At 62.8% G+C, this 804-nt stretch overlaps 1 protein-coding gene across 1 annotated transcript; it reads left to right on the top strand.

The window, feature by feature from the left end:
- Nucleotides 1-38: 38 nt before the first annotated feature.
- LOC108525616 (mucin-6-like) lies at nt 39-798 on the top strand (the record flags this gene model as incomplete). The annotated part of the gene is made up of 2 exons (XM_017866532.1): nt 39-364; nt 644-798. Coding segments are annotated over exons 1-2 (295 nt in total), but the record flags the coding sequence as incomplete, so codon positions are not given.
- Between the last annotated feature and the right edge of the window lie 6 nt (nt 799-804).

Genomic DNA, 804 nt, shown 5'->3' with positions numbered 1-804 from the left:
GTATCTGCTGAGCCCACTGAGAAAATTCTCTACCTTGATGGACTCCAGCAGAGCGACTTTGAGGGGAAAAAACAAACTAGGATGCTGCTGGCCTTTGCCTTTGGGTATGGCTGAGGTCTGAGCTCTGTGGGGCTCCACAAGGGAAGACCACACCTTGGGCAGGAGAGTCCAGAGACAGGTGGGGACCCCGTTCTCTAGCCAGGGCTTCCCTCCCTCTTCGCTCCATGTCCACCCTGAGCGCTGCTGACCGTCCACTCCCAGGGGTCTGCAGCGTGCAGGAGCGGCAGGAGGAGATCACGTTCAAGGGGTGCATGGCGAACGTGACAGTAACCCGCTGTGAGGGCACCTGCATTTCTGCCGCCAGGTGAGTCCATAGGCGGGAGGCCTGCCCCATGTCCAGCAAGGTGCTCACAACCCCACCTCAGAGAGGTGCCAGGGAAAGTTTGGGCTCCCCACCCAGGTGCCTGCTGCCCCGTCAGGTTAGCCACTCTGCGCTCCATCTGCCCAACACTGGCCTTGGGCCCCTGTGAGCCAGGAGCTCAGCGGGGAGGTCCAGGCCTCTGTGGAGCAGCTGCCCTGGTGAGGGAGGGGCCTTATGCCCCTGCAGCAGCCATGACCCTGCTCTGTCTTGGCTTCTCGACAGTTTCAACACCATCACCCAGCAGATGGACGCCCACTGCGGCTGCTGCCGCCCCCTCCACTCCCATGAGCAGCAGCTGGAGCTGCCCTGCCCAGACCCCAGCGCGCCTGGCCAGTGGCTCGTACTCACCCTGCAGGTGTTCAGCCGCTGCGAGTGCAGCTCTG

Source organism: Rhinopithecus bieti, unplaced genomic scaffold (genome assembly GCF_001698545.2).
Source record: "Rhinopithecus bieti isolate Rb0 unplaced genomic scaffold, ASM169854v2 scaffold_77227, whole genome shotgun sequence".
Lineage (NCBI taxonomy): Eukaryota > Metazoa > Chordata > Mammalia > Primates > Cercopithecidae > Rhinopithecus > Rhinopithecus bieti.
The sequence above is the reverse complement of the archived record's forward strand: the minus strand, read 5'-3'. Positions and strand labels throughout refer to the sequence as shown.